Source organism: Polypterus senegalus, chromosome 1, assembly GCF_016835505.1.
Source record: "Polypterus senegalus isolate Bchr_013 chromosome 1, ASM1683550v1, whole genome shotgun sequence".
NCBI lineage: Eukaryota > Metazoa > Chordata > Cladistia > Polypteriformes > Polypteridae > Polypterus > Polypterus senegalus.
Genome location: NC_053154.1, coordinates 60,685,584 through 60,712,568, shown reverse-complemented (window position 1 = coordinate 60,712,568; position 26,985 = coordinate 60,685,584). Strand labels below are relative to the sequence as shown.

At 38.4% G+C, this 26,985-nt stretch overlaps 1 protein-coding gene across 1 annotated transcript in view; it reads left to right on the top strand.

Moving 5' to 3' along the window:
• Window positions 1-26,985, top strand: part of LOC120523527 (coiled-coil domain-containing protein 73-like) — a 127,933-nt gene that overhangs the window by 87,047 nt on the left and 13,901 nt on the right. The window contains exons 4-8 of the mRNA XM_039744957.1: window positions 6,891-6,962; window positions 7,222-7,257; window positions 7,743-7,817; window positions 8,659-8,697; window positions 9,160-9,295. Coding sequence (XP_039600891.1) covers window positions 6,891-6,962; window positions 7,222-7,257; window positions 7,743-7,817; window positions 8,659-8,697; window positions 9,160-9,295 — 358 coding nt within the window. The remainder of the gene's footprint in view (window positions 1-6,890; window positions 6,963-7,221; window positions 7,258-7,742; window positions 7,818-8,658; window positions 8,698-9,159; window positions 9,296-26,985) is intronic.

Here is a 26,985-nt window from a genome sequence, read left to right as displayed (position 1 = left end):
TGTTCATTGTAATGGAATTTTACCTGTGTGTATTTATATATAATATAAACCTGTTATCTCTCCTCCAAATCACCTATCCTCTCTCCACTGTACTGCCCCCCTCCAGTCGGGTGTTGCTCGTTTTCCTCCCAGCTCCAACTTGCCTGAACATGGGAATGTGGTCCCTTTTAATGAGGACCCAGGAGTACTTCTGGTGCCAGGGCTGTTGCCCATTGGAAGCACTTCTGGGCCACATGGAAGTCCCACAGAGCACAGCTTATATCTCCCTGCAGCGCCGTCTTGTGGCACCCAAGGACCCCAGCAGGGATGTGCTGCCGGACTACAATTTTTGGCATTCCCTACTGGCTCCCGAATGGATGCCGGTATCGACAGCTGCTGCCATTTAGTGACTGTGGGGAATAAACACGCCCCAGAGGCAGTCCTTCCCTTTCTTTTTAACTAGGGAATGTCCAGAAATATGTCCTGTCGGGATGCCTGTGAATCTGTCTGGGGCTTCCTGCCTGGACAATGAATCTTTTTCCTGATTGTAATGTCGGTCCATTGTCATAAGAAGTCCTTTTAGGATCTGGCACCTTTCTCTCCCTTGGCCGAGATGTCTATCTGTTCTCTAGGAGCCTCCTGCCCAGGTAAGAAGCCATCCCCTTTAGTGGTCAGAATGCCCTTCCATCCCATGTGGCACTTAGAATGTCAATGCGTACTTTCTCTATTTACTAAGAACAAAGAACACTATACTGTATAACATTTTGCTAGCAATCTCATAGCGTATCAGGCGCCAGCTCCTTGCTTCTAGTCTCATTCACATACTTCTCTTGTGTCTCTTACATATTTTGTACCGCCTATATTTTTCTAATGGCAAGTGCAACATCGCCCTTAAACACCTGAAGCTTAAAAAGAGATGTGATGAAGAGTATGGCAGGTTGGCAAAGGAAAGAAGATAGTGCAAGAATAACAATCCCTGAGGAAGACAAGTAGAACAAGTGTTGTTTCTTGAGGTTAACATCTGATCATTGTCCTTTCTTAAAGAGATTAAGGTTGTTGTACCGTGTTAGCCATTATGAATGTAGAGAAAAGCCAAGCAAAATGACACCTTTTATTGGCTAACTAAAAGATTACAATATGAAAGCTTTGAGGCAACTTCAGGCCCTTCTTCAGGCAAGATGTAATGATTACATCTTGCCTGAAGAAGGGCCTGAGTTGCCTCGAAAGCTTGCATATTGTAATCATTTTAGTTAGCCAATAAAAGGTGTCATTTTGCTTGGCTTTTCTCTACATTAAAGAGATTAAAAAACAAAAGATCCTTTCAAGGACCATTAAACAGGTGCTTTTGTTGTATCAATTCTCCACTCATCCTCTTCATATTTAAGGGGGACCTCTGTTCTCACAAATTTTTGTAGTGCATAGCTCCTTCCTGCAGAGACTCACCTGCCACAGGTTGAGTCGCTTTTCAAAATTTAAAGTTATCAAACAATATTAAAGTGTCAAAACAGTGAATGTAATTGCATGCAACTTTGGATAGTCTCGCTCTACCATAATAACAATTTTGAAAAGCAAGGCAGTTTACTTAAATATGTGTGATATTATTGTACCTTATGCTGTAGAGCATATATGACCTCTCCTCTATAATTATTGAGATACTCTCATATCGATTTGCATCCTTAGTGCCGGAACATAACCTGTATAATAAGTTGATGAATACCTGTACTCATAACATTCTCATTATGGTCAGCTAATGTACATGTCATATATATATATTTTAAGTGCATGTGGAATGGAAAGCTGGTGTTCTGATCAAACTGGAGTTGCAGTGATCTTACAGTACATATTTGTGAAAGTTCTGTGCATGGGTCGAAAAAATGTTTGCCTAAGCTGGCTGCACGGTGAAAAAGGTTAACAGTAAATGCAGTATATCTGCTGCGAAAAACGCTTTGTTGAGTTTTACTGATCAAGACTACTGATTAGATAATAATATCCAAGCCAGAATGATGAATGTATCTTTAAACAGTGTTCAGCTCCCAAAATCACAAGTGGCACAAGACAAATGTTCTGTACTAGCCATGCTAACCATCTTAGCCATTTGGTATGGAATTTGTAAAAGTAGTGGTAATGTTTGTGACATGCTATCTACTGGAATGACAAATTCAATGCATCTTATTAGTAAAAATGTTTATTTTGGAATGACAGAGACCCAACAACCTGTACACCTTTCATTAAGATGGATATTTAAACAAGTAGTCATGGTAATGATGTCATATAATAAATATTTATTAGTAATTTGACTCATGGTCTAGTAGAAGATATATTTAGTACTGTTTTTACTTTAACTAATAATTAATTTCACAAAGGTGTGTAAAACAAAATCCAGAGACATTATGAAGTTTTTGGGGTCTCAGTTGGGAAAATAAGTATATATTATTATTTTGTTTGTTTGCCCCTTTCCCCCACCACTCTGCCTTATGTAGTAGAGCATAATCTGTCATGAGACTATAAATATAGGAAAGAGTATCTGCTTTGCCATGAAGAGTCCCTTTCATAGGGACCACTTTAATAAGATAGGGCTATAATTCAAGTCAAGGGACAACCCCGGTGGATCACCTTTTGTGCTGCATTACCTTTACATTTATTCGCTTGGCTGACACTTTTATCCAGAGTGACTTACAAAAGAGGTAAACAATTGAGTAACATTAGGCTGGTGCCTGTTTGTTCAGCAAGCGTAGTAGGACAGGTAACAAAAAGTTGATTTCCACAAGTGAAAAAGATGTAATAACTAATAAATATACACAATCAATATTACAATCAATAAAGAAATTAAACTTACTCTAACAACAACTTAGCCAACAATATAAAATATCACAGAGCAAAGTCCTATCAATCAGACAGATATTCACAGAACAAATGGGTTTTTAATGAGGGTGTCAGTAGTTTGATGACTTCAATTCAATGAGGGTGTCAGCAGTTTGGTTGGAAGTGGGTAGCTTGTTCCACCAACTAGGAACTACACAGAAAAAGAATCTGGATTGAGACTTGATACCACACAGAGGTGGCATCGTCATACACTGTTCCCTGGCAGACCTGAGTGGATGAGAACTGGAACATTATCCACTGAACTGGAACATGGTCAAATACCAAGGGGAATTCCCTGCCTAAAATGTGATACCTTATTTGAGTGATGCCTCATTTAATCACAACTTCTTCCCTTTCCATGGACACATTTCCTTTCTTTATTCAGCACTTTCAGGCTTAGAAACATTGCAGAGTGCTTCTTACCATCCATTATCTGATTTTGTACTGCTTTTATTCCTCATTTGGATATGTCTTTCAAGATAACAAAAGGAGGAATAACCCTGGGGGAGATTTTTCATATCACAGTAGTTGAGGAATTTTATAGACTAGATCTATGAGAAATTTGACCAGCAGCCTTAAGGGTGACATGTATCGTCATTAAATGGCACAGGTGTCCCTCCAAGGTTGAAACAGATGATAGCAGTTTACCCTGCTTTGTCTGGACATGTGATATGGTCTTTCTTGTACCACAACCCTGGGGTCAGTATAAATAGATAGCAAGTTTAGGTTATTTAAAACAAGATTACAATCCACAAAAGTCTTTACCTTTTTGAGTGCTTACTGCTATTGGCTAATTTGATAAAGGCTTAATTGAATTCCAAAATTCTATTTTAAATTTAGAGAAATAGTTCCTGCTAATGCTAGTCACTCTCTGTTGCTCATACCAGTCCTCCCTTACTTAGTACAGTCTTAGCAACACCTAAATGGACATCTTCAGTACCTCTCTATTTGCAAGCAAAACAAATGGAGATTTAAGACCCTTCCCCTTTTGTTAGTGACAACTAATTACTTAATATGTTCAACTAACATGTTTTTAAGTATTTAATTCTCAGTAATTCTTCAGTCTTTTTAAATACTGTATGTCAGTCATGAAGGATTTATTTTAATCTGTGAAGATCTCTTTATGGATTCCTACATGCGCAATATCTCAATAAACTCTGCTATAGTCTTTGCAGGACAAAGTGGGTTGTCTTTGTAGTATAAGGTAGCAGTTTGAGGTCTTTTTTTGCAGTCCCATAATGTCCATTTCAATTTACTGAAAAGAAATATATTTTGAAGGACATAGGTTTAATGGAACCTTTTGGCACCTTGGGATCTCATATAAAAAGCATTCCAGAGAAGAAGTATAATAGTGCTTTTCTTCACAGTTTATTCTGGACTAGCAGAATTGAATCATAAGTTACTCTACCATTTCTTCACATCCCAAGTGACTGCCTTTCAGATAGGAATGTGCTAAATGTAGCATTTCAGAACAATATGTGCTTTTTTCTTCTTCATGAATTATGACCTAATATAATAAATAATTTTTTAAGGTCGAGTACAGCTGTTGTGGTTTGGAATTGAAAGGTCATTCACTGACATTACTAACATTTCATGCATGTTTAACTTTTCACATTTAAATAAGGAGGTAATTTCCATATCTGATTGAGAATGATGGGTTTTCTAAAGTGGATTTCTCTGTCTTTCTTGGCCTATGTGCTGAAGTTTCCAAAGTGGTTTTCCCTGCTTTTTGATACATTTGGAGAATCCGTAGTTTTTCAGGTAAGGGATCCTCAAAGCATGTGTTACAGATTGAGTGTTATGACTCCTTTGGACTTATGCTTTTCTATTAAACTTACATCATTTGGTTCTGTTGGGTCTGCCATTTGGGCTGTAACAAACCTAATTTCTCTTCATGTTAATTAATAAATGACAAGGTGCATCCATAGCAGGGCATAACAAGGTTGTCTCTGTTGTCTCTTTATTCCGCTGCCAACCTAGCTCAGCTTTGTAGATCAGCGTTGTAGCCTTCAAGAGATAGGTAGTGTTTTCTCCTCTCAAAATCTTTTTTCTGTTTTGGTCTGTCTGCCTGTGATGGAATGTGTCATAGTTTTTGTTGACAACTTTCAATAGTTCTTCTGTGTTGTACCAAGAAAACTCTGGACAATATAGTAGGAAAGCCTTGCAAAGAAAATAAAATGTGCTCAGCTGCCTCAAGTTTGATGATCAGGATCATAATTATCTTGGAGTGCCTTGTTGGACAAAAAGAGTATGAGTATGCTTACACATTCTTACTTCAGCCAGTGATAATCTGCTGGTGCTCCTTTTCAACACCAGGAGGTGTGCTGTGCTTTGATGTCACCGCCAGCTGAGAACTTCCTGGAGAATGGAATTTGTAGATATAGATAGAGGTTATCACTGGGGAGTCACAGCCACTTGTAGCATGAGTTTAGATACTGGCTCTGCCAGTATGACCGACTGGGCTTTCAGTTGTACTTGTAGCTGCTGAACCTGCTCTACAAATTACTGCAATGGGAATCTGCCATGGTGGAAGGCTGGTTCTCTGGTTTGGATATCATTACCTTGTGGCTATCTTACTGTAAAATTAAACACAGAATGATTACAAACAGTTTGTGTCCCAGATAAAAAGTCCCTGTTTATTGCTGGTTTAAATATTTAGCTTGATGAGGGCGGTGTGCTAGACCACCCTTGTCATTAGGCATGCCCCTGTTTCTCTTCATACTTCAGTATCCCATGAGTAATTACTTCAAAAGTTCAATTTAAATTGTTGCCTCCTGGCAGGTGTTATTTAGGCATACAGTACTGGATATTGGAGGAGGGCTTCAGTTAATGTGTTATCTTTTTTAAAACAGGACCATTTAACCTTTACTATTCTCATTTGAATTCTTGATTTTAACATATAAACAATCTAACAAGATGCTACCATTTCTTTTATAATAGCTTTCTGAGTTTTCAGGTTTGTAGTTTATTTGTGTCGCATTCACTTATTTGGGTTTATGGAGGGCACATCATGGCATACACCAATTTTCTTTTGGCAAGTCTTCTTTAAGATGGTCCTTGGATAATTACATTTCTTTTGTATCCAAGTTCAGGCTAGTGCTTTTTAGTATAAAGTTCTACCATACTAGTATAGATCTTTGGTGAATAGGGATTTTCTTTTAACATTCTGATACCAGTAAAGCATTTCTATATATCAAGAAAAGTTTCAGTTATGCAAATTTTGCCTTACATGCAAATACTAAATAGATTTTGCCATTTAAAGATGCAAAGTTTTGTTAAAATTGCCGGTATATAAGCCCACACATTGATATTGAATAAAGAAAGCTTTGAACTAGTACAGTATAATACATAGAAGAGTAGAGAAATGGAGAAAAATTGTGTCTAGGGAGGATTTAGTCTGAAACCATCCATTATGTGGACACGTTTTAGATATATGCCAACACTGTAAGAAACCAGTTATTGCCAGAAGTAGCAATACATGCAACTCCTTTAATGAACACAATTTCTTACATTTAACTATGGTCCTCTAGAATTATAAATGTACAATATAAAGGGCGTTTGAGGTATGTTCTGCAGCATTGTTGGAATCCAATTTCATTTGTTGAAATCTGATTATTTTAATGTTTTATTTCATGCTTCAGGTGTCACAGATGTATTTTGTAGTTTTCTTAGGATCATTATTTACTTTCTGAAATCTGATTTTTAGTGTAATGTTTTATGATTAGAGCTGTGAAATCAAACAATAATGCAGAATAAGTGATACAATAAATTAACCAAATTACACAAACAGTGTATAATATTCTCTTCTACAATATGTAATATTATGAACAAACGATTTTAGAAATTTTTCAGAATTTTAGGCAGCCATTTGAAACACTGCTATTATGTTTCTGATGAATGTGTAAATTGCATGCATTTAATGTTAAAACAGATGTATGCCATTGTTGTAAAGAACAAACAGTAGAGCTAAAGTGGTATGTAATATACTGAATGTCTTGATATAGTGCATAACCCCCATAAGATAGTGAATGTTCTTTAAAATTGTACAGGAATCTCTTCAATATCAATCTGACATGGCAGCTAAGGAACATAAAGAAGCACTTATCACATTAAGAAAACAGGTAAAAAATTTCAAAATGATATATGTAAGAGGTATATTTATTATTTTATGATATATTGTTAATAAGAAATGAATTCTAATAGATGAGAAAACAGTGAATAAGTAATTTAGTTCAGTCATCTTAGTGCAACAAAATAGATTTTTAAATATTTATGATACACTTGTCGAAGTTAATTCATTTAATCATAAAATTATCTTACAGTATATTAATCATTGTGGGCATTTAAAAAGCTAAATTGTATTGACAAATATCACAATAGTTTCAGGAACGAATCAGTGGCATTGAAGGAGACAAGGTATGGAACTTATTTTGCATATGTATTTTCAATTACAAATATAAGTGTTATTGTCTAATCTTATTTGTTTATGTTTTATATTAACTTCCTTTAATTTTATTTTGTAAAGCACTTTGAGCTACATTGTTTGTATGCAAATTTGATATATATACACAGTATATATATATACACAGTATATATTTAAATAAATAAAATAGCCTTAGGCTGTTGCATTTTGCAGTTATTGAATTAGTTCAAACACATTAATGATCTGCTAAATTTGTTTTTTTGTTAATTTCGTGTTATACATGTACAGTATTCAAATATACTTTAATGTTTTATTTTGTAATATTTATAATTAATTGATGATTAAATAACAGATTATGATATGAAATTGTATTAAATTGCACATCAGCCTAGCAGACTCTTGTATTAAACAACATAGAATAAGAGAATATTAAAAAGTATGTGCAATATATGGATCATGTACATGTTATTATTGGAAGGGAAAATACCAGTTATCTGCTGGATTGAAAGAAAAAGAGATTAGTGGACTGAAAGAAGAATTTAAAAAATTACAGGTAGGTATTTTTTTAATTTAAACTGGCTATTATTTTAGTATAGTTATTTTAGGCGTTCTGTAAAGTCAGATAAAGCATATTAAGTATTTATAATGCAAATTGTTCTAGGGACAATTTTCTCTGCTTTTAGTCAATGTTATTTATTGACTTATTAATCTCATGTCTGTCTTCAAAGACAGAGAAGTACTTTCTTGTTACTGACCTTTTTTGTGCCAGCTTTAAGGGTTTGTTTTGCTTTTTGCAATCTGTGACACTTGGAAAGTGATGTATAGTGTTTCTTCACTCCAGTGCACATGATGCACTGACAGATTCTAGCAATAAAGAGTCTCTTGGCCTTTTCTAAGTAAGGTAATGGAATTTATACATTAAGCTGTATTAAATACTAGGGATGACACCATCTGATACATGCTAACATTTATGAGGTCAGTAACAGAAGGCACAAGAATTACAGATGATGTTCCAGTCACTGATTTCTTTGTTATATATTTTTGGTTGGAGATAGAAAATATCAGATTACAGAATAATTTTTAGGCTTTCCTTTCAGTTAAAGGTGCTATGAGCTGTAAGTCTTCCGAAGGTTCTTTCAGTTATTATACATTAAAATTGTTTATTATTAACAAATGTGATTTTAGTCATTTATTAAGGTTGAAAATCCGTCAAGGTGTGCCTAAACCTTAAAACAAGTTTGTCATTTGACAAATAGGCAATTCTGCAAAGGTCTGAATCAAGAAAAGAACCACAAAAAACTCCTTCAATATTTCACCATAAAAGCTATCATTCATGTATGAGTAGTAAAAAATATTGTAATATAAAATATTTATTGCATTTCTCTCTTTTATAGTTATCCAACTACAGTTTACAGAAGAAACTAAGTGAATTGGTAAGCACTCCAATTATACACTTTGTTGACAGAGTAGCGTGGGAGTCAAAGGAGTTATACAACTTGAACAAGAAAGGGGATGGCTCATCAGTGGTAACGGATAGGGAGTATTTGACACCAAGACCTCAAAAAATATACATATATTTCAATTCCAGTCACATAGTTTCTAACATTTATATGATAATAACACTTTATTTGACTTAGAACTTTCAGGGATCACTATCAATATATTTTTTAGCAAGTGTTCTTAATACATTAGCATTGCTTGGTATTATACCAATTATCACATTACTTAAATGAGTCTAAATTGTATGTAACTTTTACAAAAGTAATACATTGGTGTGAAAGCAGATTAACCCAAAAAGAGTCAGTTGACATGGAAGTCTAAAGCTGCTTGTAGGTTTTACAATGTTTTCTGTTTAACAATTCAATTATCAAGTTCAATTTAAGTTTTGATCTTAGGAACAAAAATTGCAGTTGCAGAATGCAACAAAGGATAGTCATCTGATCCAGCTAAGTAAAGCTGAAAAGCGCTACAAAGTTATTATTCATCAGTTTGGACTAATAAAACAGGCCCATGAGAAACTTGAGCTGAATGGTGAGTAAATCGATTCTATTTTAATGGATTTTTATAACAATAAATGAATGGAGATATAAAATTCAGAATTAAGACCACTTGCATTTATCCTCTAGCAATCAAGCTTACCAAAATCTTCTAAGAGAACATTATTACACTTTTTATTGAGAGAGGGTATGAAGCTTTGAATTTCTGAATTTAAAATGGCAGGCTGCTTTGCAATAAGTAATATCTTTTAGATAAAATATCTGGTCTTAAATAAAAGTCTAAATGTCCTGCGATGGGCTGGCATCCTGCCCAGCATTTGTTCCTGCCTTGCGCCCTGTGCTGGCTGGGATTGGCTGCAGCAGACCCCCGTGACCCTGTGTTAGGATATAGCAGGTCAGAAAATGTAAAATCCAAGGAGGGACTACTAGTGAACCAGCGGCATGGTCACAGGTACCCAAGGCTTATTGATATATGGACAAAGCAAAGGCTAGCTCATCTGGTCTGATCCCACAGAAGACTGCTACTGTAGCACAAATTTCTGAATAACTTAATCCTGGCCATTAGAGAGAGGTATCATAACACACAGTGTAGTTCAGCTTGCTGCATAGCCGCAAGCTGGTCAGAGTGCCCTATGTTGGTCCCTGTCCATCGCCTAAAGTGTCTGCAGTAGATGTGTGTGTCAGAACTGGACCATTGAACAATGGAAGTAGGTGGTCTGTTCTGATAAATTATGTTCTCTTTTATGTGCATGTTGTTTACCTTGGGAGGAGATGGCTTTGGAATGCACTGTGGGAAGAGGGCAATCCAGCAGAGGCAGTGCGATACTCTGGCAGTGTTCTCCTGAGAAACCTTAGGTTCTGGAATTTGGATGTTACTTTGACACATGCTACCTACCTAAAGTCCATGTACACCCCGCTCTGCCACAGTGCAAAAATTGCTGTGCAATGATTTGAGGAACATGTCAGTGTTTAAGATATTGATTTGACCTCCAAATTTCCCAGAGCTCAGTCTGATTGAGCATCTATGGGATGCACAGTAAAAACAGGTCTAAACCATGGTGGTCCCACCTTGCAACTTAGAAGGCTTAAAGTATCTGCTACCAATGTCTTGGTGCCAAACACCACAGGACACCTTTGGAGGTCTTGTGGTGTCTATGCCTTGACCCAGGAGTCCTCAATCACAGTCCTGGAGGACCACAGTGGCTGCAGGTTTTTGTTCTAACCCGGTTGCTTAATTAGAAAGCAATTCTTGCCAATAATTTAATTTCATGGCTTGTTAGTGTTTTAACTCTGCAATGTCAGGTAATTCTTATATCCTGTATTTTCTTTTCCTTTCTAAGGATATCATCCAAATGATTTGAAGGCTAAAATGAATGAGTAATTCTCAGTCCTTCACTTTTTCCTCTTCAATTTCCTTCCAAGTGTTTAATTTAACCCAATAGTGCATGATTACACACAGATGTAATGGTAACAAGCTAAATGGAGAAATGCTGGTCTCTTTTGTCATTTTCATTTTATCGCTAATTAGGAGCAATTAAAAACCAAGAATACGGCTGTTTAAGACTAAAATAAGCAATAAGGGTTCTAAATCTTAACGAGTGAGACAACTAAAGTGAAGCAGAAGTGTTACTTGAGCAATAGGTGCTTCTTATTAAGCAATTGAGTTGAAGCAAAAGCCTGCAGCCACTGTGGCCCTCCAGGACTGTGATTGAGGACCCCTGCCTTGACCAGTCAGAGCTGTATAGGTGGCACAAAGGGAACTAACACAATATTAGGCACGTGGTTCTAATGTTGTGGCTGATTGGTGTATAGTTCTGAAATTTAACTTTAAGCTTCTGCTGTTTTTAATGTTTAGATTAGTTTCAAGTGTAATGTACATATACTGTACAATACTGCAAAGAAGTCTTAAGCCACTCAAGAACATTACTATACTATATTTTTAAAGCCAGTTATCTAAACAGTAAGTGGTTTTTGGCTTAAGAAAAAACTTTATATTACATTACAATAAACAGTCAGTATTTAACAAGAATGTCATGTATGTTCATATTTTATGTGGAGTACTTTAGAATGTAAAATTGAACCAATTAGTAAAATTTCAAAGCAAAACATTACATACAAAAATAGAGAAAAAAGTATGTTAAAGAAATGAAAAGTTCATGTTTAAGAAAAGTTCTTACATCTTACATATCTTGTTTCATTTCTCTGAGTTTGGCCATACAGTCATACTTTAGACACGTTAAGCCAGTAGGCATGTTAAACACAGTCAGAAAACTGTATACCATTTCCTATTTGCAAATATCTTTAATAGTCCATGCTAGCATTAAAACTATTTCCTAACTGGCTTAATTAACACTGTTCTACAGAAAGTTCTATCTCATGTTAACTTACAAAGGGTGAAAGGCTATACCATATTTTAAGTAGCTATAAGAAACTAATATTCTGTAAAAATTAAACACATGAATTTAACATTAAACATTAACTTTCTACGGTTGGCTCTTACATTTCTGGCCCCTAATTGTTTATGTAGGAGCATAGAAATTTACTATATTTTAATTCTATAAGGGCCACAAACTATTCTTATACTCTAAATATTGTTTCAATTAACTAGTAATTTTAACTGCAAATAAACATCTAAGAATTTCTTATTTCAAACATTAGCTGTGTCTTGAAGCAGGCACAGTTTATTCACGGGTCTATCCAGAGTGCTGGTTTTGGTCTGCACACAAACTGTTCTGATTGCCCCTTTGGCATTTGGCATTGTCTTGATGACTCGACCCATTATCCAATTTTTCCAGAGTGCAGCATCATCTACTATTAAAACAATGTCTCCTGGTATGAAATGTCTTCTTGGTGTAAGCCATTTTTAATGTTCTTGAAGTACTGGCAAATACTCTTTAGACAATCTTTTCGAAAACAAATCAGCCATGTACTGAACTTGTTTCCAGTGTCCTTGAGTAGACTGTTCAGTTGGACTGTGTCTTCAGTAATAATAAATGATTAGGTGTGAGTGCCTCCAAATCATTTGGGTCATTTGATGTCTTTGTGTGGGGTCTATTATTGATAATTGATTCCACTTCACACAATTCAGTTTGGAGACTTTTATAATCAAGTGTTTGATGGTTAATTATTGAGTTTACAATCTTTCTTATGCTTCTAATTTGTCTTTCCCATACTCTACCTTGAAAATCAATTTGATGTCTTTCTTCATCATGGCATTACTAATTTTTTCTTGGTCAAGATTTTTAATTGCTTCATGTAGTGTAGCTTTTTTTCTGTTCCAATAAAGTTTGTTCTATTATCTGAGCACATTACTTTAACTTGCCCTCTTCTACAAATAAATTGATGTATGGCATTGATACAAGAATCAGTGTCCAAGTTGTGTGCAGTCTTGAAGTATACAGCTCTAATTGTTTGACAAGTGAACATTGCTCCATGTCTCTTAACTAGCCTCCTTCCTCTTTTAACTTGAAAAGGACCAAATGATCAACTTCAACATTGGAGAAAGGTAACAGGTAACAAGTGATCTTCTAGAAAATCTGCCATTTTTCGCTCACCTGCTTTTGTGTTGCGTCTTCTGTATGTTGCACACTTTGAAATGATTATTCTGATAATTGAGTGTGCTTGAGGTATCCAATATTTCTAGTGTAGCTTTGCAAGCATATAAATTGCATTCACAATGTCCAATTTCTTTTTGAATGTGCTACAATATAAGAGAAGTAATATGTGAACGTTTGTGAAGAATTGCAGGATATTTAGCTTCTTCTGGCATTGCTGCTTTGTTGAGTCTACCTCCGACTCTCAGTATTCCATCTTGTATGACTGGGTCAAATTTGAAGATGTGACTGTTCTTTTTTACAGGAGCATTTTTCTTTAAAGCCTTTAATTCTTCTGGGAATTCCAGTACTTAACTGAGGCGGATAAGCTCTGTTTTGGATTTGGCCAAGTCTTCTGGAGAAATCGGGGTTGGTTTTAAGTTCAGTTTGTACCTTTCCTTGTTCTCCGTGATGAGTTTTTTTTGTTTTTCTGGGTTACTTTCAGATGGTCTCACTTTGAGTTGAAATGTCTTTTTTTTATTCTGAAAATAGGTGATTAGTCTGTTTACGGGTTTGGTATCTCTTCTACACTTGTCATGTTAACTGCACAGATTTTTATTTTTTGATCATCTTCAGAAAGTGAATAGTTCATTTGATCTGATCTTTTTGACCACTCATGTTCTGGCTTTAATAAGAAACTTAGACCTTGTGACCATGTGGTACTTTTGAGAAAGCTTTCTTTGCTTATCCCTCTTGGTGCTTGTTTAGTGCATTGCAAGGAAAGAAAACACGCCAGACAATGTTTTCTTAATGCAGGCAAAAACTACTGACTGCTTATTGAACGTGATTAAACTATATACAACTGTTGCCTATTCCCTCATCACCCCACCTCCTCCCACACTACAGTGCGTGTGAATTGTGTCTTTAGAGGCGCATTGCTTTCAGCCGCTACACAGGTCCCCCTAGAATTCACATGCACGGTCAATGTTAACTTTGTTGGGGTGCACACTATGCGCCCTGTCTGAGTGTGATTCGGTGGTTTTGTGACCAGACCTGGAAAACCAACACCTGAATGCCTGGTAAGTACAGGTGTGTTAGGGGAAGCAGGTGCCAGTTCACCAACAGGTGCCGGAAAACACTAAAAAACCTCTCCGTGTTCCAGGACTTGTAAAGGGCCATCAAGCCGGACAAACAAAAACTTTGCTGATTGCAGATGGCATGGAAACCAGGAGTGAGGAGGGCTGTGCTGGGCAGGAGGTACCACCTGGAAGGTGACTGCTGTGTCTGGGAGCAGAGATTGGTGTCGGGATGCAGTCCAGGGGACAGAACTCTGACTGATAAAATCCCCGGACACACGAGAGGTTGGCCAAACACCAGTTCAGTGGACGAAACCTGCAGATCCTCTTTCAGAGCCATACATAACCCCAACAGCGCTCACAGCAGACAGTTGACCCAGCTGTTGTTGGTAAGGGAGGTCTTGAGGGCTGACTTTAGCGACAGGTGAAATTGCTCACAAAGGCTGTTAGCTTGGGCATGGTAAAAAGAGGTATGGTGCAGGGTCATCCCAAGGTCTTGTGTCATTGCAGTCTAGAGCTGTGATTTGAACTGTGCACCTTGGTTGGATGTGATGTGGAATAGCATGCAAATTGTACAACCCAAGTGTTGATAAAGGCTCTTGCTACTTCTGCTGCAGTTTTGGACATCAAAGGGACAGCTTCAGGCCACCTGGTGGTCTTGTCAACCACAGTAAGCAGGTGTGTAACCATGAGAAGGAGGAAAGGGGCCTCCCAGGTACACATGAACATGGTCGAAATGGTGAGCAGGCACTGGGAAAGGTGTTGGGGGCTTTAACATGGCAATGGATTTTAGCCTTTTGAAATGCAACACAAGCCGCTGCCCGGCTATGAACATCTTTTTTGAGGCCTCTCCAAACAAATTTGCTTGCCACCAAATGTTGGGATGCCTTTCGTCCTGGATGTGAGAGGCTGTGTATGGTGTCTAAAGATCCACCGTCTCCAGTTGCTGGGGACAATTGGGCGTGGGTAACCTGTACTGATGTCCAGAGGTGAGTACTAATGAGTTACATTTACTCCGTTACATTTACTTGAGTAATTTAAAAAAAAAATTGTACTTCAAAGAGTAGTTTTACTGCACTTTTTACTTTTACTTGAGTACATTTGTGAAGAAGAAATGCTACTCTTACTCCATTACGTTGGGCAACACTCGATTCGTTACTTTTTTCCATTTACACATTACACCGTATTTTTGTCAGAGACAAGTCGCCAGTGGATCTACTGCATGACTGTTTCACCAATCAGATGTAGCAACAATAATCACATGTCAAGTTTCACTAATTAGACTTAGCAACAATAATCACATGACTCCGTTTCACCAATCAGACGTAGCCATGCAGTCACATGACCACACACAAACTTCCTGCGTCTGCAGCCTGTGAGAGACTTTTTAGTCATGCGGGGACTCCTGTTCACTGCTAAAAGGTCACAGCCTCACTGCAAGAACCTTGAGAGCCAACTCCTGCAGAAGCTTAACAATCACTTCACTGAGTGAAGAGCAAGCACGTTTTAACCAAACATGCACAGACAGTCATGGTAAAGTGAGGCTTCTTGTACCTGCACAAGCTGCCTTATTCTAATGTTATTTTCTATCAGCTGTGCTATTTGGTGGGCAAGTGTGTGATGACGCCGGTCCCCTACACTCTTCCTCTTCCCACATGTGAGTCGGCTAAACCCACACCATCGATAGTTATGACCGAGATGAGCTGACATATGAGGATAATTCACAGATGAGGCCAGATGGTGGAAAAAGTGCTCAAGTGCTTTTAATAAAAACCAGTCAAAACAAAAGTGTCAATGGTGCAGTGTTCTAAAAAACAGTCCTTATATATAATTTGATACTATCCGTATGTATGGTGTTCGCAGCAATAACTCGAGTAGCCACAAGAGCAGCGGCCACGGGAAGGATGCATAGGAAATGAAGTCACATGACTGACGTGGAACATAGACTTGCTAATGTGACCACACGTACACAATGAGCACAACAAATGGATGAGCAGCGTACGGCTACAAATGCTACTAATGCTGAAGGAAATCATGCAAATCGGACACAAAGGACAGATGAAGAACATGCGCTACAGAATGCTACTAACACTGACAGACATCGTGCCAGCCATGCACAAGTGACTGAAGAAGCTCAAGCAGCCTCAAATGCAGCACGGGCTGAAAGAAATCGAGCAGCCCGTGCCTTGTGACGGCTGAAAAGGTCTATTTTAACCACAAATCAGTGCCATGATAACAAAATCATTTCAAGGACTTAACAAAACAAATAATTCTTTGCAGAGAAAGTATGGATGTCACAAACGCTGAATTTGTAGCCCAATTCAATCAGGCTCCCTGTTGCTAGTACATATATAGTACATCCGGAAAGTATTCACAGCGCATCACTTTTTCCACATTTTGTTATGTTACAGCCTTATTCCAAAATGGATTAAATTCATTTTTTTCCTCAGAATTCTATACACATAATGACAACGTGAAAAAAGTTTACTTGAGGTTTTTGCAAATTTATTAAAAATAAAAAAACTGAGAAATCACATGTACATAAGTATTCACAGCCTTTGCTCAATACTTTATGGATGCACCTTTGGCAGCAATTACAGCCTCAAGTCTTTTTGAATATTCTGCCACAAGCTTGGCACATCTATCCTTGGCCAGTTTCGCCCATTCCTCTTTGCAGCACCTCTCAAGCTCCATCAGGTTGGATGGGAAGTGTCAGTGCACAGCCATTTTAAGATCTTTCCAGAGATGTTCAATCGGATTCAAGTCTGGGCTCTGGCAGGGCCACTCAAGGACATTCAGAGTCAGCCGTCAGCTGGGAGTAGTCAGTTCCAATGCGTATGGTTGCTAATAAGGGCTGAGGTAGACAGTCAGCCACCACATTGTTCTATGATATATAAGCCAGGTGTAATTGCTGTTGGGCAGACCACGGGTCAGTGACCTCGGACATTGCGAGAACAAGTGGTTTGTGGTTGAAACATGCAGTGAATGGCAGGCCTTCAAGCAAGAAGTGGAAATGTCGAATGGCCAAGTACAAACTCAGTAGTTCCCGGTTAAAAGTGCTATATTTGTGTTCATTGGGCCGTAAATGTCTGCTGATAAATGGCAATGGCTGCAATCCATTATCAGTCCACTGTTCAAGCACCGCCCCCACTGCATGGTCCAACGGGTCAGTTGTAAGAGCAAGTGGAGCGTCATGCAGTGGGTGTTAGAGCATGGCTGCATCAGCTAAAGTACGTTTGTTGTTCGTAAATGCCTCTTCCAGGTCTTTAGACCATGCAACGGTGGACTTCGTGGATTGGCCTTGTTGTGCCTTATATAAAGGTTGCATAATGAGTGCTGCCCGAGGAATGACATGGTGGAAGAAACTGACCATGCCCAAGAATACCCAGAGGGCATGTACGGTGCGGGCTTGTGGAAAATCAGTAACGGTAGAAACTTTGTAAGGCAAAGGAAGCACACCCTCATTTGAAATGTGATGTCCCAAGAAATCTATAACAGGCACTCCAAATAGATACTTAGCGGGATTGATTATCAACCCATTCAGACTCAGGCGCTCAAACAAGGATCGAAGATGGGTGAGGTTCTCCACTTTGGAGGAGCTGGCAACCAAGATGTCATCTAGGTAGACAAAAAGGAAGTCCAAATCGTTGAGGACAGAGTCCATCAACCTCTAGAATGTTTGTGCAGCTGAATGGTGTTCGTAGGAATTCAAATAATCCCCAGGGGGTGATGACTGCTGTTTTGGGGATGTCCGCAGTCTGCACATGTACTTGCTGGTAGCCACAGACCAGGTCGACATTTGAAAAGATTACTTTCCCAGAGAGCTCTGCCAAGAAATCTTGTATATGTGGAACTGGATAGCAGTCTGAGACAGTGTGATCATTCAGGCAGTGGTAATCCCCACATGGGTGGAAACCTCCACCTGCTTTGGGCACCATTTGGAGGGGCGATGCCCACAGGCTGCTGGATTGGTGCATGATCCCTAGCCGTTCCATGTCGGCAAATTCAGCCTTTGCAATTACCAGTTTGTCAGGGGCCAGCTGACGGGCGTGGGTGTGGACCGGTGGACCAGAAGTAGAAATGTAGTGTTACACGCCATGCTTGGTTTCTGCTGTGGAAAAAGTGGGTTTTGATAGCTGGGGGAATTCGTTGAGAAGGCGGGTGAAGTCGCAAGTCGTAGCTTTCATATTGTACAGGGTGGAGGTAGTGATACTGCTGAGTGTTCAGGGAAGGGTGGCAAAGTCCTTTGCATCAACAAGATGACAGTTCTTAACATCAACCAGCAACCATTCACACACAGGAAGTCTGTGCCCAGCAGCAACCTGGCCACCTTGGCCAAGAAAAATGTCCAAGTGAAATGTCTTACACTGAAAGATAAGGTTGTGTGCTGCGTTCCATAGATGGGGATCCTAGTGCTGTTAGCAGCCTCCAAAACGGGCATTTCTCTCCCTGAAGCTACATCAATAGGTGATGCAGGAAGCACACTGACTTGTGCGCTAGTATCACATAGAAAACGGCAGCTGGACTGGGCATCTGTTATGTAGAGTAGGTTGTCTGCAGGTTCTGATGAGACTTACAAGGAGGGCAACATTTCTTTGCATTCTTGCTGAATCGGGCATGGTAAAAACACAGGTCAGTTATCTGTATGGCAGCAGGAGGGGGATGAGCAGTACGAGACACAGGCTTGCTAATAGGACTCACGAGGGTTGCAGGTGGATGATAGCTCTACAAAGCAGAATGCAGACTGTCGGCTGTCTTGGCTAACTCTTGGTAGTCAATGATGGCCACTTTGGCCAGGGCAGTGTGCACTTGTTCCAGCATCTGTTGGAGAAACAGCTCTCTAAATATAAAACAGGGCTTATGGCTTCCTAGCAAAGCTAACATGTGGTCCATCAATGCAGAAGGTTTCGTGTCTGCTCTGGCTCTCTGAGGACATACAGCATGTCTCTAAAAGGTATGCTTTTAAGGTTACATACTTGTCTGTGTCCGGGGGATTTTCAAGCAGACTCACCACCCTGGACACTGTAGAGCTGCTGAGAGCTGCAACAATGTAATGTCCCACAATGCATACTGTGCCTCTAGTTGGGCAAACCATGCTGCGGCTTGCTGATCCCAAAACTCCGGTAACTTTAACGCCACCATGTTGACAGACATGATTAACATAACTCTGGAATAGTCCAACAGGTTGGGACCACCATTGTAGTTCCCTGCGAGGAAAGAAAACACGCCAGACAACGTTTTCTTAATGCAGGCAAAACCTACTGACTGTTTATTGAATGTACTTAAACTATATATAACTGTTGCCAATTCCCTCATCCCTCCGCTTCCTTCCACACTGCAGTGTGTGTGAATTGTGTCTTTAGAGGCACAGTGCTTCCAGCCTCTACACATGATCTGTTGGATTCAGGGCAGATGTAACATACTTCTATTGTGAAGGTTGTGAGTGATCTATGATCATTGAGATTCTGTTGGCAACAAAGGTCTTGAATCGAGTGTGTTCATTTTAAAATGTATTTTAGCAGTGTGGCACTGTCAGTCCTAAATGTAGATTCTTGTACGGGTATTTGAAGTTCATCTTTTAGCATTTGTCTATTTTGACTGTTATAATGGCTACTATTAGCTCCAGTCTTGGAATTCTGACATGTTTCAACGATGCCACTCTTGATTTCCCCATTAAGAATGAGCAATGCTTTTTGGTCAAATGAAGATATGTGACAGTGTAATATCTATGTCCACTGGCATCTTCAAAATTGTGCATTTAAGCTAACTTTATGGATCTAAACCATGCAGGTTTGATGCGTCTATTCACATTGTAGTTTGATAGTAACTGTAGCTCATCCATCCATTTTTTCCATTTCTGAATATGTTTGATTTCTACTTTTTCATCCCACTCACATTTCTCTTTGCACAAATCTCTTAAGATAAGCTTTGCTGGCAGTATAGCAGGTGCTAAAAATCCGAGGGGGTCATAAACTGAGCTAACAACAGATCGAATTTCATGCTTTGTAGTAAGCTTTATCTGAAATTTGAAATTGTCCGCTTCACTACACCACTGGACACTTGAGGCACGTTCTGCTCGGACCAGAGTATGGCTCAAGTCTAAATCTTTATTTTCAAAAGGTCCGTCTTCTTCAGTAATAGACAATAAAACTGTTCTGCTGTTACACACTTAGTCTGGTAAAATCCACCTCTGAGACATAGCGCTTGGAGATCTTTTGCCAGCTTTATGGCTTGCTGTTCTGTTGCCACTGACTTTAAGCAGTCATCTACATAGAAGTTACAGAGCACAGTGTTATTGGCTTCCTCAGGAAATGTATCCCTGGCATCTTTGGCTTTTCTGTGCAAACCATAAGAAGCACAACTGGCTGAAGAAGTAGCACCAAAAAGATTTTCTGTCATTTTTAATTCTTCTAAGTCTTTACTTAGATTATCTTCAGGCCACCACAAAAAGCGTAAAAGTGTCTTATTCTGGAACTTTAACTTGGTAGAACATTGATTTAATGTCTACCATTAATGCCACTGGCTGCTCTCTGAATCTTGTAGGGATGCCAATGAGTATGTTGGTTAAGTCAGGACCTTTCAGTAGTAGTTCATTAAGTGAAGTGCCCTGGTTGGTAGTTCTACAATTAAAGACCACTCAAATCTTATTTTTCTTTCAGTGATACACACTGTGGAACGTACCACACCCTGCCTTCATTGCAATTCAGGTTTTCTTTGGGTACCTTGACAGCATAACCCTTCTCAATAATGTCTCTCATGAAAGCTTTGTAGTCTTCATGGAAACCTGAATTTTTGCTTAGTTTTCTTTTTAGCCCAATTGTACACTTTTCAGCAATGCAGTGATTGTTTGGCATTTTAAGTGTTTCATCTTTTAAAGGCAGATTTGACAAATATAGTGGCCACCTACCAGTCTTGCAGATTCTGAGGCCATGGGGATGAACTTGAAATCCTCCTGCGACATTTCTTCTTTCTCTTCACAGCTGCACTCTAGAAAGTCTGTATTGTACTGTTGATGCAACAGTTTTCTATTTCTGTTATTCATTCACAATTGATCGAGTGTTTAGGCAGCTTACCACAGTGCTTTGTGAAGTCCTCTATTTCCTTGCTTGGCTTACTGACCATCCATCCAAGTGCATTCTTCACAGCATGAAGTCCACCTTCTCTGCAAGGTATGACTTGCCACAGCTTGAAGACATTGGGGTTGTTGATACCAATTAAAAGATCAACTTCATAATCCATTAATAGTACACATACCTCTTCCAGATATGTCCACTTCTCAAAGTCTTCTTGTCATAAAATATTTCCTCTGTCCACTGAAATAGAGACCTGTGTATAGACTTTTGGCAAATGAATATATGCATTATTTATTCCACAGACTTGCATATCTGATAAGATTGAACATTTGGTTAGAATTTTTGAATCATCATCATAATTACTCATACCGGTAGTTCTGAGGAATGCTTGATTTTTTTTCTCCTCTTCTCCCATGTAGGTTTAACTGTATCTGAAGATTTTCAGTACAAACTGTTACTGTACTTCCAGGGTCTATAAAGGCATATGTTTCTACATACCTTTCACTCTTCTTAGATTTTACCTTAACAGGGACCACATACAGTGCACAGTCTTCATCAGCCCCAATAAGAGCACAGATTCCCTTCTCTGTTTCTTCCTTAGTTGGTGTTGCCACACTGGATATAGCTCCATACCCTTTTGCTCATATTCTTACAAAGGTGCCCCTGTTTGAGACAATGAAAGCATAAATCTTTAGATTTTAGAAAGTCAATTCTATCTTTATGTGCCAATTTTTTATTTTACTACAATCTACAAGAATGTTCTTCTAACTGCAAAATATGCAAGTTTTTTAATGCACAGACAACTGTTACAGTCCTTTTGACTGAGTTGTCTGGAGTCCTTTTCAGCAGTGTCCAATGATACCTGTAGCAAAAGTACTCCCTCTGTGTCCACTCTTCAGGGGACACTTACCCTTGTTGGCCTTTTCTTTTTTTCTCTGTGTGTGTGAAACTTTGGAACAACTCCACATATTCACAGATTCGTTTAAGCCAGAGGGGTGTAAAGTATTTAATTGGTAACTCCAATGTGCTTTCCTGTGTAATAACAAGTTATCAAATTTACCCCTACGAGGGTATGGCTTAACAATTTTGAGGACAGTAAACCTGAGATCAGAAACTTTATGATTAAGGGAAATAAAATTCCTGGAAACAGAATGTTTTGTAGAACTTGTCCAAATATTACTTTTATGTTGAGCAATTTGGTGACGAATCAACTGAATAGTTTTACCAACATATAGCATGGGACAGGGACATACCAAAAGATAAATAACACCTTTAGAACTACAATTGGATGTATGTTTAACAATGATGTTGCCCTGTGGATTAGTGACCCAGTTACCTTTTAAAATATTACAACAACTACACTTAAGACAGGGATGCCCAGGAGGAATGGAATATACAGGATTTAGAGGAAGTAGAAATAACAGTACTGTGCGTGAATAATTCACAACATGATTCCAAAGATTCTGATCATGTGGAAAAGAAAACAAAGTTGGGTTGGATAAATTTGGATATAAACTCAATATTTGCCAATGTTTATGAATAATATGCTTGATTTGATCAGCATAATGAGAGTAAGTAAGCTTCCATACTATCTTGTCATCTGTACAGATGTCGTCTTTGGTATAAGTAGCAATTCCCTGTTGGTACAAAGTGCTCACTTAAATGCCACCTTAATGCAGGATTTCGAATATCCTCTGGACAAAAAAATGGGATTTCATATCTCTAGCCTGAATGAGGAAATTTTCCTAATGTAAACAAATAGTTAAATATGGAAAAACTGTGAAAGAGGAAAATTATTAATCAAATATTTAGGATGAAAGCTTGATGCATGTAATTATTACGATCCGTAGGTTTACAATATAATGAGAAATGAAAAGAACTATTACAAATATAAATGTTAATGTCCAAAAATGAAGTAGATCTATCACTATAATTAAATATAAGACAAATTGGGCTTACAGTTATTAATATACTAGCAAAATACCCGCGCTTCGCAACGGAGATGTAGTGTGTTAAAGAAGTTATGAAAACGAAAAGGAAACATTTTAAAAATAACGTAACATGATTTTCAATGTAATTGTTTTGTCACTGTTATGAGTGTTGCTGTCATATATATATATATATATATATTGTCACAAGAACGAGACATGGACAGATAAAGGTTTGGGGCAGCCACCCGTATAATGTGGTATCCTGGCTGCAAAAGTCTTTTTAACAAATAATCAGCACTGAAGTGCATTCAACTGAGTCCAAAACAAGACTGAGGAAACAAAGGAAAAGGGGCAGGTTTTAAAGGGGGAGACAAGAAGTGATGTCATATGAATCTGGCACGTGGTCTTCCACCATTGGTTCATAGCCGGACGTGACATCAGAGGGACTGGAGCTGGTGTGGCCGACTGCTCAGTCCCGGAAGTGATGTCAGGAGAGCCAGGTGAAATCCCCCGGGAATGGTCTACAGGCAAGGGAGAAAAAGAGTCAGTGCACTCTGCCACACCCCGGCATGCCTCCGAACTGCCTTCACTCAAGCCCTTTAGCTGCCTCCCATGCGCACGTGTGTGACAATATATATATATATATACACACACAGACACACACACATATAAACATATATACATATAAACATATCTACTGTACAAATACACATATCTATATATAAATTATATACATATACACATCTACATATCTATATTAATAAAAGGCAAAGCGCTCACTGACTGACTGACTGCCTCACTCACTGACTCACTGACTCATCACTAATTCTCTAACTTCCCGTGTAGGTAGAAGGCTGAAATTTGGCAGGCTCATTCCTTACAGCTTCCTTACAAAAGTTGGGCAGGTTTCATTTCGAAATTCTACACATAATGGTCATAACTAGAAGCTATTTTTCTCCATTTACTGTAATGGAGATGAGCTCAAAAGCCGTGGGGGGCGGAGTTTCGTGTGACATCATCACGCCTCTCACGTAATCACGCATTACGTAGAAAACCAGGAAGAGCTACAAAAAGCGCTGAAGAAAACATGCATTATATAATTAAGAAGGCAGCGAAACAATTAGAAGCGAGCGAGTGACATATAAAACCATATTCAGTGGCTCACGTGAACTGACGCAGTGCGCAGACAAAAAGCAACAGTTCCAAAGAGTGCTGAACAAAACCGAATTACACTGCTAAGCTCAAATAGACAAACCGCACGCTGTGGCGCAATAGTAGAGGCTTCACCTCTAGCGCTGACTTCCGAGGTTCGATTCCCGAGAGGGGATGCACTAAGTATGTACGCGCGCTTCTTGATTCATTTTAGCCTCGCATCCCCTTGGTTTGAGACGATGAAAAATATGCGGTTAACGCAGAAAGACAGATCACCAATTGAAGCTTTATGAATAATGGATACTTTTTTCGCAATCAATGATTGTTTTGGTAAAGCCATACTCAGTGTATTCATTAGATGAACGGTAAAAAAGTAAGAGCGAGGAGAGGGTAATTTATGGAGGCACACAGGCAAAACCACAATAGCACGCGGGCTCGATGTACTGTAGTGCGCGTCAACTTGATCTGAATTGCGCGATCACATTCGAAAAAATATTTCTTTTCAAGTTCTATTTAGTCCATATGTGTCAAACTCAAGGCCCACGGGCCACATCCGGCCCGATGTGTAATTATATTATGGCCCGCGAGATCATTTTATATACTGTATTATTGTTATTAATGGCCCGGGGATATGAAGCGCTGGTAACACAATAAACTACAGATCCCATAATGCAGCGCTTCAGCTGCCTTACCGAACACTTACCGTGTTAATCAAGTCTAGCTTATGATGCTGCAAGTTATTGCGAAGCTAGCCCACACGATGCCAAAGATAAAAGGTGATTGTCAACATAGAGCCTTTAAAAACCGATGGGAGGCTTAGTATATGTTTACTGACATTGCCGGTAAACCCATGTGTCTCATTTGTGGAGCTAATGTGGCTGTAATTACAGAATTTAATCTAAGACGACACTATGAGACAAAACATCAAGATAACCTGAAAGACCTGAATGCAATGCACAAGATACAGAAAGCAGAAGAGTTAAAGAAGAATCTGACACTTCAGCAGACGTTTTTACCCGTACAAAATCACAAAGTGATTTCAAGTGAAGCTACTTTTATGGGAGACACAAATGCACTAGTGCAGCTTGCCCCACTTTCCCTGTTGCCAAGTAATGTTGAACCAAGTCGGCACAACGGTGTTCCCAAATATGCACTTTGCTGATAAACTGAGCGCACTGCGCACTGAGTTCACACGGCGCTTTGGTGACTTTGAAGAACAAAAAAAGAATTTTGAGTTGTTTCGCAACCCATTTGCTGTCGATGTGGAAACTGCACCTGTGCAGATTCAGATGGAGGTGATTGAGCTGCAGTGTAATGGCACACTGAAGGCAAAGTATGATATACTGCACAGCCCGCACAGTTTATTCACTCCATTCCCGCACAAATGCTACAGCTCCGTCTACATGCGGCTCGAACCTTGTGTATGTTTGGTAGCACATATCTGTGTGAGAAGCTCTTCTCAATCATGAAGACTAACAAAACAGCACACAGGAGTCGTCTCACTGATGAGCACCTGCAGTCCATCCTGAGAATCTCCACAACACAGAACCTCACACCAAACATAAACGAACCTGTTGCCAAAAAAAGATGCCAGGCGCCCAGCTCTGATAAAATGACATAAGAGCAAAGACAACTGAATGATTTGATTTATTTTTCCAGGTTTTGTTATGCACCATGTTCATATTTTAATTTGTATAATTTTGACAGGATATATTTTTATGGAGAGCAAAGTCTTTTGGGATATTTAAAATTTAAGTTTATTTTTTATATAAAATTACATAAGAGTAAAGAAATTTGAATATTTGTTCTTTTAACGTTTACTTTATTTCTAACTTGTATAATTTAGACAGGATATATTTTTATGGAGAGCAAAATATTATAAGTTATTTAAGGTTTGAGTTGATTTATTCTGGAAAAATATTCTGTCGACAAAATAAAAATTCCTTCTATTTAAAATTTAAATAGAACTTGAACAGAAACGATAGTTCATAATATCCACGCAGACTTGCACATAAGAGCGGGAGTCATCCGTTTTAACAAGCAGCGAATTGCACTGATACGAAATAGTCTGCCCATTTAATTATTTAGGAATGGATAAATAAATTAAGATTTTGTTTTTCATAATAATGTTTTTCATTTTTCTTCCTTCATGGATTCTGCCACCCCCAGCAACAGTTGCTCGCACCCAAAGACTGTATATATATATATATATATATATATATATATATATATATATATATATATATATATATATATATATATATATATATATGTATATATATATATATATATATATATGTATATATATATATGTATGTATGTATATATATATATATATATGTATGTATATATGTATGTATGTATGTATATGTATGTATGTGTGTGTGTGTGTGTGTATGTATATGTATATATGTAGATATGTATGTATATATATATGTTTATATATATCTATACTAATAAAAGGCAAAGCCCTCACTCACTCACTCACTGACTCACTCACTGACTCACTGACTCATCACTAATTCTCCAACTTCCCGTGTAGGTAGAAGGCTGAAATTTGGCAGGCTTATTCCTTACAGCTTACTTACAAAAGTTGGGCAGGTTTCATTTCGAAATTCTACGCATAAGGGTCATAACTGGAAGCTATTTTTCCCCATATAATGTAATGGAGTCTTGAGTTGGAGATGGCCGCGGGGGGCGGAGTTTTGTGTGACATCATCACGCCTCCTACGTAAGTACGTAGAGAACAAGGAAGATTCCAAACAGCGATGAGCACAAAACGCCATTTCACAATTGAGAAGGCAGAAAAACATTATGAAGCAAATGATGCATACAAGCATATTCATAAGTACAGCTACTGCGGAAACAAAGCACGGCGTGAACCGTAAGTTTATATTAAATTAAGTTCATAGACAGGCTGCCACTAGCGTTTGTAATTTAGTGCCTGCCCATATAAGGC